General features: G+C 52.9%; 1 protein-coding gene across 1 annotated transcript in view; it reads left to right on the top strand.

Annotated features, from left to right (window-relative positions):
• KIF25 (kinesin family member 25) overlaps positions 1-17258 on the top strand; it is a 17994-nt gene extending 736 nt beyond the window's left edge. The window contains 8 exon segments of the mRNA XM_037731069.1: positions 281-355; positions 3464-3567; positions 3570-3612; positions 9820-9996; positions 12193-12344; positions 14699-14875; positions 15307-15462; positions 17080-17258. Coding sequence (XP_037586997.1) covers positions 281-355; positions 3464-3567; positions 3570-3612; positions 9820-9996; positions 12193-12344; positions 14699-14875; positions 15307-15462; positions 17080-17258 — 1063 coding nt within the window.
• Positions 17259-17424: the final 166 nt, after the last annotated feature.

Genomic DNA, 17424 nt, shown 5'->3' with positions numbered 1-17424 from the left:
TTTTCTTTCCCCTCCCTTCCCTCCCTCCCTCCTTCCCTCCCTTGCAAGCACTTGTCACTTTGTTTATGCTTATTATATTTTTATAGCAGAAAGCAGTATCTTTACTCTTTCTTAACCTCTGTTATGTTGAAAAATAACACAAGTTAATCTTTTGCTGAAGAATCTTGATGGTGTTGGGGGTGGGAGGTACACCGGGCACTGAGTTCCCGGGTTTCTGAGCCGCCTGTAGGGTCGCTTTCTGCGTCTTCTATTAGTGCAGAATTTTCACTTGGTCTCTCAGGGTTTATGGTCCAGCAGCATCTCAGAGCGCGGTCTTTGGAGATGTATGCCCCCTACTCGTGTCTCTCTTGGATGGGTGAGTTCAAATACTGCTCTTGGATGGGTGAGTTAAAATATTGTTAAGGCCAGTCATCATAGTCACATTTAAATATAAATAGGCTTCATTGTGTGGAGTGAGAAGGTAGTGTTAGAGTCTGAGCATTTTACAGGACTGCAGAGCACACCCACGGTAACCCATCGTGGACGCCGCGTGCATCCGTGGAGACTATTTCCGCACCTTAGGAAAAGGGGCGAGAGTGAGTTGGAGAATGCTTGTTAACTGAGTATATCTACCTGGGATTCCAGACTCCACCTTAGTTACGTTGCATGTGGGCTTCAGCTCTGATAGCAGCTGCCATTCTCTCTGGGATTCTTTTACATTTCAGAATTTTAATAAAATCTATAAGAATGTTAACATCAGACCTAGGGACTTTTCCCTTTGGGAATCTGCTTTCTGTTCTTGCAATACACAACTACTGACGTCAAAGGCAGTGGGTCGTAATTCAGGGATGATGAATTTTTTTACTTCATGGAGATACCTTAAGCCAAGACTTCCTTCTCCTGGGCCTTTGGAAGGGTCTCGGTTTTGTGGCGGAGTCTCCATAAAGTTCCTGACGAAGACTAACTTGACTCGAAATTTGTCCAGCAAAGGCTTCTGCACAGCCATGCTTAAGAAACTAGACACCCTAATTATACAGTGTGCTGTGCACCCCAAAGGCATGTGATCCGACGAGTAGGGTCAACTCAGGAAGCTGCTGTGTCCGACTGCGTGCACACTGGCGGGGCCGCGCCCACAATCAGGATAAAGCTGCTTCAACTCTTCCCCCAGAGGCTGGAACTTTATACCCAACTGAAAAAATGTGTTTGAAAATGATAGGGTAGTCTCTGTTTAAGTAGGCATCTTTTAAGTAAGCATATTCCTGAAATAAAAAGCACATTGTGGTTAGAGTGATCACTGCCAGAGCTGCCTTTCCAGGATAACACGAAACAGATGGAGTTATTTTAAGTCCCGAGTCTTGTCGGTGAAAAGAGTCAAACTCTGTAAAATGTTGGGAGAGATTTACTCTGAGCCAAACATGAGTGATCATGGCCTGTGACACAGCCCTCGGGAGGCCCTGAGAACATGTACCCAAGGTGGTCCGGTGCAGCTCGGTTTTACACGTTTTAGGGAGACGTGAGACGTCAGTCAAGTTCCTTTAAGAAATGCATTGCTCAGGGCCTCTGGTTAAGGCGAAGGATTGTGGAGACCAAAGTTCTCCTTTGCAGAGGAAGCCTTCAGGTTTGGCGAGAGCAGGTGGTCAGTGTTTCTTATCAGACGTCAGGCCAGTGTTGATGTCAGTGCAGGAAGGCGTGATGAGGCCTGTCCGGTCCCCACTTCCCATCATGGCCCCAGCCGGACTCTGAGTTAAATTTGAGTGCTCTGGTCGAGGAGGAAGCCCATACAGCTGTCTGGGGGCCTTAGGATTTTATTTTTGGTTTACAGCTTCCTTCCTCAGGAAGTTTCCTTTCCCTCTACATCCCTAAATGGTTTGAAAGACCCCTGGAAGAACCCATTTATCTGTTATCGTCAAAGATATTCTCCACACTAAGAAAGGCACATAAATGAACTCAGGGAAGCTGGAAGAGACAGGGGATGTAGTGGGGTTTTGTTATGAATGCCTTCAGATTTTTTAATTCTGGAAAGAACAATCCGGGCTGGGAACAGAGAGGCCTGATCAGCTTTGCGGGAGCGTGAGGCTTCCAGGCTCTTATTGCTACGACTCAAACGGTCAGCCCAGGACCGGCCTCTGCTGCTTTCCTGTCCTGCTCTAGGGGTGATTTAGATGTCAGTCAGGACACTGTCTTGTAACTATTTTATCAAAACAGCAGCCTTTATTTGTTTGACTTGTGGTGGGTATACCACGTTAAACATGTGGTAATAAATCACACTTACTATATATAATGTATGTTAAATGAGATAAAAGTTTACATATTTTCTTTTGATATTCTGAAAGTATTTTCCTTTAACATAAGTAATTGAGTACTAACATCATTAACTATAGTAATACTTAAGATGGTAACATGTTATTTTAATATAGAGATAGGGGTCCCACTATGTTGCCCAGGCTGGTCTCAAACTCCTGGGCTCAAGGGATCCTCCTACTTTATCCTCCTGAAGTGCTGGGATTATAAGCACGAGCCATTTTTGTATATGTTTTCATACAAAAAATAGTTTTGTGCTTCGTTATGGGAAGGGACTTGGAGGTTTTCGTGTCCGCCGCCAATCCGCACGTGCTGAAGTCGGAGTCACAGCTGACCAGTTCAGTCAGAATTTCTGAGTGTACGACCTGCTTCATCTCCCCAGGTGAGTTGGACGGGTGGTCAGGGCTGGACATCCTGCTCTGAGGCGCCAGCCCACCTAGCATCACGCCATGTGGACCCACCACACCATATGGTACCTGCGATTTTAGGGACATGCACTTGCATTGGGCAGCTCTGATGCTGCATTGAAAGTTACAGTGAAGCCATTCGCCCGTTAGCACATTCCTGAATGTGGTTCACGCCTGGAATCCCAGAGCTTTGGGAGGCTGAGGCAGGCAGATCACTTGAGGTCAGGAGTTCCAGACCAGCCTGGCCAGCATGGTGAAACACCATCTCTACTAATAATACAAAAAATAGCTGTTTGTGGTGGTGCACGCCTGTGATCCCAGCTACTCAGGAGGGAGGCAGAGGTTGCACTGAGCCGAGATCACCACTGCACTCCAGCCTGGGTGACAGAGCAAGACTCTATCTCAAAAAAAGAAAAAGAAAAAGAAAGTTAAGGTGTAGGTGTGGGGCCTTGCTAAGGTCAGAATCCCCATGTGAACGCTGAGCCCTCGAACAGGGAGGTGAAAACACCTGGGAGAAACCGGGATGGAAGGACCCATGCTGCGTGTGTCAGTGCAAACACTCTTTAATCCGGTCTTGTACCACAGGATAGCAACACCAATGGATTATGTAAAAAATAGTTGTAGTTCAATGAAAGCCTAATTTATAAGAAATGGAGTTACAGGGGAATAGGAAACGAAACTTACTGCATTTCTCGTACGAGTAACAATGTTTCCTGGAATCTTCTTGGCACCAGCCCCAGGTGTGTCTTGCTGACTGAATCTGCTCTGAATTTTAGGTACCAAGTTTGTGTTATGACGTATGGACAGACAGGCAGCGGGAAGACCTACACCATGCTGGGATCCCATTCGGACGATAACCCTATCCTGCCTTTCCTCCCACAGGGGACTTAGGAATTATCCCCAGAGAGGCTGAGGAGCTCGTCAGGTACCACAGACGGTGATGAGTGGGGCAGAGAACTATGGCACGGAAGCCAGGTGGGCGGCACCTTGGTCATCACGTGGGAAAAATTATTGCCATTTGAAGAAATTGATCAAACCCCATAATCTCCCCAGATACATTCAACACTACCAAGCACTTCCAGACTTCTGGGCATTATTGCTACAAATTCCTGTGATGAAATTATGTTGAAATTCTATCATGAAGACAAAACCTTTTTTATTTTTCAATTTTTTTGGAGACAAGGTCTTGCTTTGTCACCCAGGCTGGAGTGCAGTGGCGCAATCTTGGCTCACTGCAACCTCCGCCTCCTGGGTTCAAGCTGGGTAGCTGGGATTATAGGTTTACACCACCACACCCGGCTAATTTTTGTATTTTTATTAGAGATGGGGTTTCACCATGTTGACCAGGCTAGTCTCGAACTCCTGACATCAGGTGATCCACCCACGTCGGCTTCCCAGAGTGCTGGGATTACAGGCGTGAGCCACTGTGCCTGGCCAAGGCAAAACTTCTTGAAAGAGATCCCGAGATGGTGGAGGATGGTGCGGGATGGTGGGGAAGGTGGGGGATGGTGCAGGATAGTGGGGGATGGTGGGGGATGATTGGGGATGGTGGAGATGGAGGTTTTCTGTCCTGAAATGGGAAGCACAGAGTGAAAATTCTTGTCCTCCGGTCGCCTTTCCCCACCCCCATCAAGAGTCTACGCATCCACTTGTCTTTAGGGTCCAGCCAACATGGCCTGTGAGGAGGCTCAAGACCTGTTAGCACATTCCTGAAAGAGATCCACTGCCAGTGTCATGGTTTCACCAACAAAATTAGTCCTAGAGGAAAAAGAGCAAAAGGTCGTCTCAGCAGTCCAGAGGCGCAGGAAAGCCTGAATGTCCTCAGGATCTCCTCCCCGGGCTGGCAGGGCCCTCCAGCCTTTGGTGGAGACGTGGCAGGATGTTCACGCTCACGCGTGTGTGTGCATCCTGCACTGCAGGGTGGCGGCTTTCTCGGTGGCATGTCCCCGGAGCGGCCAGCCCCTCGGAGCAGCACGCTGGCGGTGGAGCCGACTGGCCCTTCGTGCCCACTCCCTCCAAGGTTTGATTTTTGTCTCTTGTGTGTCCTCAAATGGCCCGTTCACATCTGAAAACTAGGGCTGGACCAAGATGTGAGAGCTTCCGCAATAGCTAATATTTCAGTGCCTCTTCAGATCAATACTCTTTAAGTATTTGTGCACAGAAACCAATGTATGTGTGAATTTGCCTCTCTTCATTCTTTCTGAAGCAAAGCTGGCCAGCACCTCGCTGTTTCTGGTTCTCATCTCCTGTGCCCAGGAGACACTGGCCCAGAGGGAGAGACTGTGTGTAGGAACAGACCTTCGGTGAAAAGGCCATGTGGAGCGCAGGCCTCTGCGTTCTCGGGGGAGGGGTCCACATGCCCGCATGTACCCATCCCGCTGGGGAATGCCACGCATCAGTCCTGCTCACGCGTCGTGTGGCCACATCTGCGTTCCACAGGGCGCGAGCTGGTGGAGCGAAACATCTGCCACAGCGACACAGCCTGCCATGGACACAGCCCACCATGGACACAGCCCACCACAGACAGACAGCCCACCATGGACACAGCCCACCGTGGACACACAGCCCACCGCGGACACAGCCCACCGTGGACACACAGCCCACCGCGGACACAGCCCACCGTGGACACACAGCCCACCACGGACACACAGCCCACCGCGGACACAGCCCACCATGGACACACAGACCACCACGGACACACAGCCCACCGCGGACACAGCCCACCACAGACACAGCCCACCGTGGACACACAGCCCACTTCAGAACACAGCCCACCGCAGACACACAGCCCACCGCAGAACACAGCCCACCGCAGAACACAGCCCACCGCGGACACAGCCCACCATGGACACACAGCCCACCATGGACACACAGTCCACCGCGGACACAGCCCACCACGGACACACAGCCCACTGCGGACACACAGCCCACCGCGGACACAGCCCACCGTGGACACACAGCCCACTTCAGAACACAGCCCACCGTGGACACACAGCCCACCGCAGACATAGCCCACCGCGGACACACAGCCTACCGCGGACACGGCCCACCGTGGACACACGGCCCACCACGGACACACAGCCCACCGCGGACACACAGCCCACCGCGGACACAGCCCACCGCAGACACACAGCCCACCGCGGACACAGCCCACTGTGGAACACACAGGCGACCATGGACACAGCCTGCTGCGGACACAGCCTGCTGCAGACACAGCCCACTGTGGACACACAGCCCGCTGCAGACACACAGCCAAGGGCTGTTAACTTAGGCAACCAAGGCCCAGTCTCGGGTACTGCACTGCGTCATGCGTTTGATTCAGTTTCAGAATTTCACGACCCTGTGGCTCCCGGTGTGGGTCACAGACATGCTGGGCAGTGCCAGGTTGCTGCTGGGGACATCACTTTCCATTTCTTCTCTGGTCCCTTCCCCAGGGAAAGGATCTTCACAAGGGGGTGATGGTCCCCATTAGCTGGGAGCCTGAGGGTCAGCCCGTCGGGACACGGCAGAGCTGCGGCTGCTGGTGGCTTTCCCAGCCTCGTTTGGAGAGATGCTGGAGAGCAGGGACTGGAGGAGGGAATCCTGGAGAAAGGCTCTCCCTGGACGAGGGTGTCCCCCTCCCCTGAGGCCCTGGCTGCCCTGCACGGCTGCCCTCACTCACACACGCACCCAACATATAGGAGACCCTGCTCCGTGCGCCCCTAAACTTAGCATCCACACTGACAACGTGACAGCTGTCCAAATTAGTGGAGAAAGTCAGCTTGCATGGATGGCGCATGTCACTAAATATTCAAGGCGTCATTCTTCCTTCTGCTAAGCAAACTCCTGAGGGCCCAGAAACAGCCTCAGGCAAGAGCGCTGGGAACTGAGGTAGGAAGTGGGAGAGAATGGTGGGAGTTTAGAGACGTCCCCCAACTCCCACCCCAGTGCGTTTCTTTTTGTCTGTGACAGTGGGGACACCATGGTGGGAGGGGAGATGTGGCGTGGCAGCGCGTCCCAGAGGCTGGCTTCCTTATGTTCCCGGTGGGAGCTGCGTGCGTACTTCCAAGGTCGTTTCACCCTCAGCTGGGCTTAGAGACACACGATGCACGGCCATCAGAGCAGGCATCTTGACATCCCGTGGCTGCATTTCCATGTGGCTCTAGACTTTACCAGGAAGCACATCCAGGACAGCAGAGGGCTGCTGAGATGGGGAAGGGCTGTTAGCTGCCTGCAAATGCTAGGCAAGATCCATCAGGAAGACGGCCAGGCGGCTGGGCCTCTCCAGGAACAGCTCATCAGCATTACCAACGGGCCAGGCGGCTGGGCCTCTCCAGAAACGGCTCATCAGCATTACCAAGGGGCCAGGCAGCTGGGCCTCTCCAGGAACGGCTCATCAGCATTACCGACGGGCCAGGCGGCTGGGCCTCTCCAGAAATGGCTCATCAGCATTACCGACGGGCCAGGCGGCTGGGCCTCTCCAGAAACGGCTCATCAGCATTACCGACGGGCCAGGCGGCTGGGCCTCTCCAGAAACGGCTCATCAGCATTAGCAACGGGCCAGGCGGCTGGGCCTCTCCAGAAACGGCTCATCAGCATTAGCAACGGGCCAGGCGGCTGGGCCTCTCCAGAAACGGCTCATCAGCATTATCAATGCGCGGGCAGCTAGGCCTCTCATCAGCATTACCAATTGGCCAGTGGCATTATGGGCCAGTGTTTCAGTGCCTCATTTCTGAAATGGTTTTTCCGTTTTGCTATTCCGAGTCGTGGTGCTGAGCGCCTCCCACCATGGCACAGTGATTTGTGGTGCTGGAATTCCTCTGTCTGAGTCTATCTCTGCTCTTCCAAGTGAGTGGCCCTGGGCAAGGCCCTGACTTCCCGAAACCTCACTTTCATCGTTTGCAGAAATGAGAATTGGGGCAGACGTGGACCCGCATGAGACCCAGAGAGGGGTGAGCTGGGCCGGGGCCAGGGGTGAGCTGGGGTGTTTGTGAATCAAAGCGCAAACGGCCTGTGCCGAAGATCATACAAAACTACAGTGACATCAGTGTTGTCAGGAGCCCTTCACCCTGAAAACGACTGCTCTTAGGTTGCTGAAGTCAGCAGAGGAGGCATTTCCTGCGGTGCCGCTGCCTGGGCTGCTTGGCTCTGCACTCCCATCTCCTTCCGTCTACACCTGGGTGTTGACACCACGCCCTAACTGACTGGTCTCCACTGCCATCGTCACCCACAGGAGTGAGCGATGTTCCTCCGTCTGCCATGCACCGGGAAAGGCACTGGGGACCCAAAGGTGCATGTGATCAATTTTATGCTCTTAAAAAGTGGTCTAGAGTGGTAATTATGACCCAGCAGGAAATGCACAGGAGCAGGGGATGGAGGCAACGTACGGCCCCGCCCCCCTCACTCCCCTCCCCGGAAGTCAGGGGAGCCATGTGCGTTTGCATCACACGTTTCTCGCACAACCTGGAGTCCCGTGCGTGCGTGCCTCACCTGCTGAGCGCTTTGCTTCTTCAAGGCTAAGACTGAAGCTTGCAGTTTTCACCATTGTCCCTAGAATCTACTCAGCAGCCCAGTACTTATTGGTGGGGAACCTTTTGAATTAACTCCTCGGTATTACATAGCTGAGAAATTTCTAACTTAGGTTTTGTGACACTCAAAGAGACAAACTGTCACATGAAAGGGTGGGCCCAAGTGCTGAGGTTCAGTTTCTGGGTCTGTGGTGCATTTTGCCTAATGTGTGGAGAGGATGGGAACGTAAAATCTCCGCTTAGGCCCGGCACGGTGGCTCACACCTGTAATCCCAGAACTTTAGGAGGCTTAGGCAGGTGGATCACCTGAGGTCAGGAGTTCGAGACCAGCCTGGCCAACATGGCAAAACCCTGTCTCTACTGAAAATACAAGAATTAGCAAGGCTTGGTAGCACACGCCTGTAATCCCAGCTACTCAGGAAGCTGAGGCAGGAGAATCAATTGAACCTGGGAGGCAGAGGTTGCAGTGAGCCGAGATCACACCATTGCATCCCAGCCTGGGTGACAGAGCGAGACTCAAAAATAAACAAATAAATAAAAAGTAAAATAAAATCTCTAGCTTAGTTAACTTCATTTTTCACTGTTGCACACGCTCTTCTTAGAATGTTCTCAGCAACCCCAGTGCTGAGCCTGTGAAATACAAATCTTGACGCTTTGCCAGTCATGATTTTTACCTGAGGGTTTAACTTACTTTCTCTTTCATTTTAGTCTTCGTGTTTTCTTTACTGTTTATCATTCGAAGACAAAACCCCTCTAGATCTGGATGAAAAGCTCAGCCTGGCAGCACCTGGGTGGGAAATCTCCCTGCTCGCTTTTCCCTGGGTCCACTTGGCATTCTCAGAATAGCCTTAGGAACAGGAAGAGCGCAGGACTCACTGTCGGATGGCCTCCGCTGTGCAGGTGGTAGAGAGGTGGTCACCTCCAGCAGACCGAAAGAGGCCTTTGTTCCTTGCTGACAAGGTCGGGAGGGGTGTTTTGTCAAAGAGACAAACCAGAAAGCCCGTGGGAGGAGAGAGGGAAGGGAGGGAGTCCAGGGCCAGCGCTCAGCTTTTTCTTGTTGTGGGATTATGGTTTTATTTCTCTCTCTCTAAGTGTAGTATCTTTATTTAAAAACATTCCTGCGGTCAGCATGTAGTTCTTTAAAACATGGAGCAAAGTAAGATGTGCAGCTGCTTTTTAAAGAGCCTGAGTTGGTTTTATGGGTCTCGCAGGAGGGTCTCAGGTGGAAGGCACAAGTGGAATTGGAATAAAGAACTCTGGACTCAAGCTTCCCTGAAGTGGAAAACGTTTTAAAATAAACAAACCCCATCACTGGGAAGTGCTAGAGGCCCAAATGTCTCTGCAGCTTGCCTTGAGTCTCTGTGGGTCTTCAGTGTACTGTTTGCAAAGGCGCTGGTTTAAATATAACTCTGATAAAATCACTGTTCCCAAGACACATATTCACCCTACAACCTACATAGCACACCCCTCTCCCCAGGTGATCTTGGGGTGAGTGACATGCAGCCTCCTGCTCAGACCCCAGCATTTTACTAAGCATCCTCTAGGGCGTGTGGGGCTGTGATTGGCTTGCACTGAAAATCACTCTGTGAGACTTTCTGTAAGTTTCCCTGTGTGTTTCCCTCCAGGCTTATTTTGGAAAATCCCTCAAGAATCCCAAAGGTTGGAGTCTCCATCGTGGAAGTTTATAATAATGATGTTTTTGACCTTCTGGCCAAAGACAGCGTTGTAGCTGTGTCAGGGGTCAAGCGTGAGGTGATGACAGCCAAGGATGGCCGGATAGAGGTCGTGCTGCTGGCCTCTGACCGGGAACGGCACCTGCCTCATCGTCAGGAGGCTGCACATCTCTCCATGAGCTCCCCACGCCCGAAGGTCCTGAGTAGAATCAGTGTGGTGGCCCCATCAGTGCTCCCTGTCAGTGAATGGTTCCTTACATGTTTTCATGCTTTGTCTCAATTTGCTGCAGGAATGATCTTTCTTTAAAGGTGGCTGTGTCGGGGTGACATATGTTAATTAGCTGGAATGGGTGATCATTTCACAATGTATATATATAGCAAAATATCAAGGTGTATACCTTAAATAGATACAGTTCTCATATGTCATTAATATCTTAAAGCTGTTAGAGATAAAAGTAAAACAAACAGAAAAAATATATATATATTTTTTTGAGACGGAGCTTCGCTCTTGTTACCCAGGCTGGAGTGCAATGGCGCGATCTCGGCTCACCGCAACCTCCGCCTCCAGGGTTCAGGCAATTCTCCTGCCCCAGCCTCCTGAGTAGCTGGGATTACAGGCACGCGCCACCATGCCCAGCTGATTTTTTGTATTTTTAGTAGAGACGGGGTTTCACCATGTTGACCAGGATGGTCTCGATCTCTTGACCTCGTGATCCACCCGCCTCGGCCTCCCAAAGTGCTGGGATTATAGGCTTTATTTTTTACAATCAAAATTAAACTAAACAAACAAATGTATCTTTTTTGGTTTGTTTGTGTTTTTTGTTTGTTTGTTTTTTGAGACAGAGTTTTGCTCTTACTGCCCCGGCTGGAGTGCAATGGTGAGATCTTGGCACACTACCACCTCTGCCTCCTGGGTTAAAGCAATTCTCCTGCCTCAGCCTCCTGAGTAGCTGGGATTACAGGCATGCACCACCATGTCTGACTAATCGTGTGTTTTTAGTAGAGACAGGGTTTCTTCATATTGGTTAGGCTAGTCTTCAACTCCCGACCTCACGTGATCCGCCTGCCTTGGCCTCCCGAAGTGCTGGAATTACTGCATGAGCCACCGCACCCGGCCACAAACAAATGTATGTTAAAAAAAATCTTCATAAGAGCCTATCAGATGGGTGTCATGCCATCTCACAGATGAGGAAGCAGGCTTGTGGAAGTGAAAGAACTTGCCACACCACTCAGGCTAGGAGAGATGAGCTCCTTTGCATTTGTAAATATCAGTATTTTCTAGAATATGATAATGAATCCTCTTGTAAAGGTGCGGATCCCCATATTAAGTATTTTCCTCAAAGTTGCCTATTTTAAAATCCACACACATGTGCTGGGTTTGCCCCAGTGGGGATGCAGCTTGGAGGTGACAGAGGAAACTCTCCCCACGAGTGAGGGCCTGCACAGGCGTCCATCCTCGGCCCGAGGCAGCAAGGGGAGGGCCTGCCGGCCACGCTGGATATTTCACAGAGCTGAAGGAAGTCATCCATGAAATGCTTATACTGTTACACAAAGTCACTCAAACTTTGAGCCTTTGACTGGCAGACTGGGGTGGAAATGTTATCTCCTGCTGATTAAGAGCTCTGATTGGCCAGGCGCAGTGGCTCACGCCTGTAATCCCAGCACTTTGGGAGGCCGAAGTGGGCAGATCACGAGATCAAGAGATGGAGACCATCCTGGCCAACCTGGTGAAACATTGTCTCTACCAAAAATACAAAAATTAGCTGAGCGTGGTGGCATGCACCTGTAGTCCCAGCTACTTGGAAGGCTGAGGCAGAAGAATCACTTGAAACTGGCAGACTGAGGTTGCAGTGAGCCGAGATCGCGCCACTGCACTCCAGCCTGGAGACAGAGCAAGACTCCACCTAAAAAGATAAGAAAAAAAGGAGCTCTGATCAGCAGGCTTAGTTCATCTCCTTCCATGGGGAAACGGGCTAAACCTTTATTTTGTAAATCAGATTTGATACACAAAATATTTTTGAAAACATTGTTCCTGGAAGCTATAATGAAGGAATAGTTGACGTTGGAAAGGGTAGCAACCTCTGATTTTGTTCCAAAACAGTCCATTATTTCAGGGTAAGCAATTACAGATGTAACAGGCTGGTTAGGCCTCTAAAGGAAAAAGTTTGCTGTTTTATTGTGCCCAAGGCTGGCTTTAGCCCCTGTCAGTGTGTGTGGCTCATGTGAGACGCTTCCCTGAGCCGAGGAGGACCAGAAGTCGCCTTGGGTCAGGGGGGCACCTGCACAGTGTTCTCCACCTGCACTGTGTTCTCCACTCATCTGGAGGGTGGTTGGCAGCACCTCGAGACTGATGGAGCTCGTTCGTGGAGGTCCGCAGCTCAGGGTGAAGCACCCCACCCTGGTGCACGTGGATTCTTCCCGGTCTCACCTGATAATTACAATGACTCTCACCATAGTCACCTGCTCTGACAGCACTGGTAAGTCACCATCTGTGCTTGGGCAGCGGCAAGTAATAGAAAAACCCACTTACGAAGAAAAACATCAGGCCGGGGGCAGTGGCTCACGCCTGTAATCCTGGTACATTGGGATGCTGAGGCAGGTGGATCACCTGAGGTCAAGAGTTCAAGACCAGCCTGGCCAACATGGTGAAACCCTGTCTCTAATAAAAATACAAAAATTAGCTGAGTGTGGTGGTGCATGCCTATAATCCCAGCTACTCGGGAAGCTGAGGCAGGAGAATCGCTTAAACCCAGGAGGCAGAGGTTTCAGTGAGCTGAGATTTGCGCCATTGCACTCCAGCCTGGGCAACAGAGCAAAAACTGTGTCCCCAAAAGAAAAAAGAAGAAGAAAAAAGAAAAATCAGCATGGCTGCAGCACCCAAGACCTCTCCTGGAAGCCAGGATGGGAATAGCAGCCACAACTTTTCACAATTGGAAGCCCAGACCCAAAAGGCCACTGGGATCCTAGGCTGAGCAGAAAAACTGAGGGTTGGAGGGAGGGAAATATTCTGCTAAATAAAATATAATGCAGAAAGAAAAGCAGGGCATGCATACGCCTTGGAGTACATGCATTTGTCATAGAAGAAACAATGAGAGTGATTTCAGTTTAAAACCAAAGCTACAAACTATGTAGCAGATCAGATGGTTCCAGTTATGTCACGGAAAGAGCACACACTGTGAAGGCCTGTGGAGTCCGGGCTGCGGCTCTCAGACTGGAGCTGCATTCAGTCCTCTGCAGGATGGTGGGACCTAATAGCAGACACCACACACCACCCATGCTCAGGCTCAGCAGGGCTGGGACTGGGCCAGAAATGTGTGTTTCCGCAAGGGCATGGCTCTGGGAACCACACCTGGAGAGCCACGGGTCTGGGACCCCACCTGGAGAGCCACTGGTCTGGGGAACCACACCTGGAGAGCCGTGGTTCCTGGGACCACATCTGGGGATCCATGGGTCTGGGGACCACATCTGGAGAGCCACAGGCCTGGGGAACTACACCTGGAAAGCCACAGCTCTGGGGGCCACACTTGGAGAGCCAGGGCTTTGGGTACCACACCTGGAGAGCCTGGTCCTCCGGACCACAGTTGGAGAGCCTCGGGTCTGGGGACTACACCTGGAGGGCCACAGCTCCGGGGGGGACCACACCTGGAGAGCCACGGCTCCGGGGGGGACCACACCTGGAGAGCCACAGTCTGGGGCCCGAATGTGGGACTGTAGTCCCAGCGAAACCTGGTCTCAGTGGGTTGACTTGGGAAAGGTCATTTCTCACTCGTGCCAAGGGCCAGTGTGGCTGAACATTCCCCATCCTTCTTTCCAGCGTGGCACTTGAAACATGGGGCCTCCAAGGTTGCTCCAGCAAGGGAAGGAGAAGTGACAGGAGAGCTGACAGGAGGTGCCCAGAGCGGGCCACAGCTGGGCACAGGGCCTTGGACCTGCAGGGGGCTGGCAAGGCACAGGCATGTGATGTTTAGGGAGCACCAACAATCTCTACCGAAAACACCCCGATACCATGGTGGCGTGGCTGCTGGTGGTGGGGGTGTAAGACTGGATTTCACACCCTTTTAAAAAAATGGTATTTTCTATTTGGCACAGTGAATAAATGTTATTTTGCTTTCTTAAAAAAAATCTAAGAAGCTTGTTTTGGAATAACACACTACAAAGGCATTTGCATTAAAATGAAGATCCTTTTACTAGGATTTTTGTGGAAGATCGTCAAACAGTGTAGAATTTCTTTCTAAAAGGGCTCATAGATTTTCTGAGTGGGATTTAATTAACGTAATTACCAGGTCTTTCTAAGCAGCATTATTGATTTTCCTTGGGCCACTTAAGCATTAGTTCAACCTTCCACAGTGAAGAGAGTGGCTTTCTAACCTGTCGTATTGTCCCCCGGAGAAGCCACTATCCCCTGCCCTCTGCTGAAATCCCGCTTCTTTTTTATTTATTTATTTATTTATTTTTTGAGATGGTGTCTTGCTCTGTTGCCCGGGCTGGGCTGCAGTGGTGTGATCTTGGCTCACTGCAACTTCCACTTTCCAGGTTCAAGCTATTCTCCTGCCTCAGTCTCCCGAGTAGCTGCGATTACAGCCAAGAGAGGGTTTTACCATGTTGGCCAGGCTGGTCTCGAACTCCTGACCTCAAATGATCTACCCGCCTTGGCCTCCCAAAGTGCTGGGACTATAGGCATGAGCCACCACACCCGGCTGAGATCCTGCTTCTTGCTGGGTGGGACCGTGGGCGGGAGGGTGCAGTTCAGAAGCTTCAGGGCCCTGACGGAGGCAAAGCACAGCTTCATGGCTTTGTGCCACAGTTTCCCTCCTTGTCACTCCCCTTGCAGCAGACCGAACCTGCAGTGCCACCCTCCCCAGGGAACAAACAGAGGCAGGACGGGCAGGAAGGAGCCACAGTGCTTCTCTCCGGGCTGCACAGCTGCTTCCTGGAGGCCCTGCAGAGTGCATGGAGCAGGTGCAGGCCTGACTGCAGCTTGTGGACTTGGCCAGCAGCCAGTGCGTCAGTGAGCAGGGGCTGCAGGTGTTTCCCAGGGGTGGACACAGGCACTGCAGAAGCCGGCGATCCGGAGGAGCCGGGTCTGCCACAGGCTGCCTGGGAAGCTCCGGGCAAGCGGGGCAGTTCCCCTCCGCAGAGGAGTTCCAAATCCCCGTCACATTCTCAGGGATTGGTTCTCCTAGCCCGGCAACCCAGGAGTCCTGTTCCTCACACTGGCCCTCTGGGAAGAGAAAACAGAGTTCCCAGCAGGAGCTTGCTTTGAGCCGCGAGCAGGGCCTTGAAGGGCCTTTGCTCTAGCACCTGTCCCGTCCCGTCCACAGGCCTCCCCTCCCTCTACCTGCCCAAAAGCCGCTCCTGCCAAGGAGCTGGTTTTGCTTTTCCTGCGTCCCTTCTTAGTGCAAATGGTGATGGTGCATGATAGTCCCTGTCCTGTTCCAGGTGTGTCCGGGGCCACCGGGGCGGCCCTGAGGGAGACAGCGTGCATCAACCGCAGTCTTGCACTCCTGGCAGACGTCCTGGGGACCTTGTCGGAGCGCCTCGGCCATGTCCCAAACCAGAAGAGCAGACCCACCCACCTCCTTCAGGACTGCCTCCGTAATGCTTACCCCGAAATGCCCCAGGATGGGGACCCTGTACCCCAGGACACATGCACACACGTCCAACCTGCGTGTCCTCGAGGGCCACTCATGCCCCACTGCTCCTCCCATCCCCTCTCCTCCCACGGCATGGGTGGCTATTCTCCTGCGCCGTCATGCCTCAGTCTGGTTGCCTGCTTGTTCGGTCTGTGTGTGACTTGCCTCACGGTGGGGGGTCAGTGTCTCAAGGGTGGCAGCTCTGGCCTCTCTCTTCACCAGGGGGGTCCCCCAGGGTGACTGAGGATCTCCAGGCTGCTGCTGCGCACGTGGCCTGGGGCCCTCCAGCCGGGTGGGCCTGCTCGGGCCGCCAGTTCCTCCGGTCTTTTGGGGGCAGGTGCCAGAGCCCGGATGCAGCAGATGAAGCGCCGATGCCAGGTGGGGCGCAGGCAGCCCCTGGGGGGAGACACCCAGCTGTGGCCAGATCTGGGCTTGGTGGTTTGGGGGAGCTCAGTTAGTGCCCCTTCCCCCACTCAGACTCTGGACCGGTTGGAAGGGAGGACCCACCCGAGGAAGCATCACGGCCGCAAAGTGGCCTCTGCTGGGGCCGGGCTTCCTGATGCTGAGGGTCCAGGCAGAGGCCCCCAGAGGCGGCCCTGGGCCCTGCAGACCCTGCCCGGAGAAAGGCCACGGCAGGATGGCAGGGGTGGCAGGGGCACGTGGCCACCAGTGTGGGGGCTCCTCTTTCCTGGAAGGGACGCCCTGGGAGGCTGTGGAGGGGCTGCTGGTGCTTGGGACTCAGGGGGCCAGAATGTTCCAGGCACTCTCCCTGTCTCTCATTGTAGGACGTTTCCCCTGTCATGGCCAACTGGCTTCCTCCACATGGTGAATAGTGGGGCTGTTCACTGGGTCACATGTTTAGATTCTGCCTCTAAGAGACCATGTGGCACTCTTGGATTCCAAAGCTCATAGCCCCCACAGAGAGACCGGGTGGCCTGGGCTGGGTGTGCAGCCCACCTGTGAGCTCAGAGCGGCACCGTGGGGTACACAGCGCCCGAGAGCCAGCAGGTCCCTCGTGGAGCCTGGGCCCCAGCCTCCGGGGTCTGCACTGCCCCTCTTAGCCCTACCTTCCCTCTCTGTTGTTTGTGGTTTCCATCTGTACTGCTTAACCCTCGCTACTGGTCCTGAAAACATGAAGAGACAGAATTCCCTCAGGAGGACAAGCCCCAGGATCATGACTCCTGCCAGTGGGGCCCGAGGGAGCTGCAGAGCTGTGGGCCGCGAGCAGCCAGCATCGGCACAAGGGAGGTTTGGAAAGAGCAGCCCTGGGGGGCCGAGAGCACGCCTCAGGGTGACTGTCAGACTCACTGTCCGGCTGACTTTTCACCCCTGTAATTCCCGGGACACAGGAGGGAGAGGAGAAGGCCTGCGGCTTCCCTAGGTGAAGGGTACTAGTGATCAGCAGCTGACCTACCTGGACCCGGAGTCCCAGGAGCTGGCTAGATGCAGCCACTTTCCTGCTCCGGCACCAGGTGGCCACTCTCTGCAGCCGCCCGTCCCAGGCCCCGGTCGCTAGCATTTGGGCACTTCAAGATGCTGCTCTTTTTTCCAGCTTGCATGTGTTTCTTCTTGTTTAAAGGAGGCGACGCAAAGCTGCTGGTGGTTCTGTGCGTGTCTCCCAGCCACAGGCACCTGGCGCAGGGGCTGCAGGGGCTGCAGGGACTGTGCTTTGGAACCCGTGCTCAGCAAGTCCAGCGAGGCCCAGCCAGAAAGAGGCAGCCCAGCTCCCTGGCAGAGGGAAAGAAGCAGCCGGATTGAACACAGCAACGAGCTTTCCTCCCTAAAAATGTGTTTCTTGTCATTGCTTTATAATGCATATGTGCACGGAAATGAACAGATTTGATGTGGACTCCATACACCTGGTTTTATTGCAGAGCGCCCTCAGGAACGTGGATGGGACCTCTGACCCCCACCAGACCAGCAG

The sequence above is a fragment of the Cebus imitator genome, unplaced genomic scaffold (assembly GCF_001604975.1).
Source record: "Cebus imitator isolate Cc_AM_T3 unplaced genomic scaffold, Cebus_imitator-1.0 Scaffold380, whole genome shotgun sequence".
Taxonomy (NCBI): domain Eukaryota; kingdom Metazoa; phylum Chordata; class Mammalia; order Primates; family Cebidae; genus Cebus; species Cebus imitator.
The sequence above is the reverse complement of the archived record's forward strand: the minus strand, read 5'-3'. Positions and strand labels throughout refer to the sequence as shown.